We start from the raw sequence: 1,655 nt of genomic DNA on the forward strand, positions 1-1,655 counted from the left end.
GGCACGGGGCACAGGTGCGGGGCATGGGGCGCGGGTACCGGGTGGCGGAGCGCGGGCGCGGGATGCCTAGCGATGGAAACCGAGCATCTGACACCGGGCGCGGCGGCGCAGACCCGGAACCGGGCCATCCCAGAGACCCCTCGCTCTCTCTCCTCTTCCTGCGGGACGGGCTGTCTGGCCGCCCCTTACCACACCTGAAGTCCTAACCAGAGTGAAGGGTTTAGGTGGTATTTCTGAAGCTCCCTCCTGCTCCTTGAAACACCTGCCTGGGGCTGGAGGGGGCGCTGACGCAGAGCAGAGAAGCCAGCCTGGTGTGCACGATGGACCACCGTTTTCTAGCTTTACACTAACTCTCACAGGCACAGAAGTGGGGCAACTATCAGGAAAGTGTGTGTGTGTGTGCATAGGGTGTATGTGAACGTACGGTATGTGTGTGGTTTGCACATGGTGTGTGTGTGTGATGATACCAAGGCTACCTAGGCTTGTGAACTACACCATTTTCCCCAGCAGTGTTAGTGACTAAGACCACATTTAGAGAAACTTTCCTCATCATGGTAGAAATTGTTTTTATCCTTAGTGCTATTTAAGTATTCATATTTTGAATGATTATATTCCTCTCTGACTATTAAAGCTTAATTTGAATGTTTAAAATGTTCATTTCTAAAGGTTGGAATAACTGCAAAACTTTTTTCTTGGAAGTTCATGCAAATCTGAAGAGAAATACCTATGCTTTAGAAAGTTCCAGACAGAAGGATGTGATATAAAAGAACTAGGATAAATGTGAGGGAACAGGTGAGGTGGATGTGAGGGGAAAAGGCAGGCAGGCAGGCAGGCAGGATGGATGGACAGGTGGATGGATAGATGGATGTGGGGAGAAGGCAGGCAGGCAGGATGGATGTGAGGATAGATGGGCAGATGGATAAATGGATGTGGGGAGAAGGCAGGCAGGATGGATGGTTGGATAGATGGATGAGAGGGAAGAGGGCAGCAGGATGGATGGACAGATGATGGATGGACAGATGATGGATGGACGGATGTGGGGAGAAGGCAGCATGCTTTCTCTGGAAGGGCCCTGTCCTGCATGCTACGTCGTATCACTGTCACAGGAGGTCTGGTCAAGGTACTTTTTCTTTTCATCAACACTCGATTTTTTTGTGAACTACCTGTGACCACATTTTCAAAAGCGAAAGTTGACCAGAAGGCTTACTTGAGTTCTTGTGAGCTGGTGGCCAGCATGCTTCGGATGCTTTTGTCCGCCAGTGGGCAGCCAGACAGACTGTAAGACAGGCCAGGAGGGGCAGTGAGTGAACCTCTAGGAGCAGGCCCGCCCGCCCGCACAGACGCCCCACAGGTCGCACCGGGTCCCGGTCGGCGGTGTGAGCAAGCGTGGCCAGAAGCCGAGCTGCCGGTGCTCTTGGGCCCGGGGGTCAGGGGCAGCAGGTGGGCAGACGCAGTGTAAGCTGGAGACAAGGAGCGGAAGGGCATGCGCGCGGACAGGACACGCCGCGCCCCGGGCTGGCCCAGCATCCCAGTGCCTTGCGGGTTGTAAGCGCTTTTCCAAAAACTTTCATTGTCTCCAGTTTAGCTGCAATGTCTGCGAGGGGTGTGAGCGCCCAAGAGAGTGGCCGGCCGGGCGGCGGAGGCCGAGGGTCAGC

The 1,655-nt window shown here is 54.5% G+C and overlaps 1 protein-coding gene across 1 annotated transcript in view; it reads right to left on the minus strand.

Annotated features, from left to right (window-relative positions):
* Myt1l (myelin transcription factor 1-like) overlaps window positions 1–1,655 on the minus strand; it is a 170,952-nt gene that overhangs the window by 87,573 nt on the left and 81,724 nt on the right. Inside the window, exons 13-14 of the mRNA XM_013028870.1 lie at window positions 1,359–1,460; window positions 1,208–1,276 (exon numbers count right to left, since the gene is read on the minus strand). Coding sequence (XP_012884324.1) covers window positions 1,208–1,276; window positions 1,359–1,460 — 171 coding nt within the window. The remainder of the gene's footprint in view (window positions 1–1,207; window positions 1,277–1,358; window positions 1,461–1,655) is intronic.

Source organism: Dipodomys ordii, unplaced genomic scaffold (assembly GCF_000151885.1).
Source record: "Dipodomys ordii isolate 6190 unplaced genomic scaffold, Dord_2.0 Scaffold115, whole genome shotgun sequence".
NCBI lineage: Eukaryota > Metazoa > Chordata > Mammalia > Rodentia > Heteromyidae > Dipodomys > Dipodomys ordii.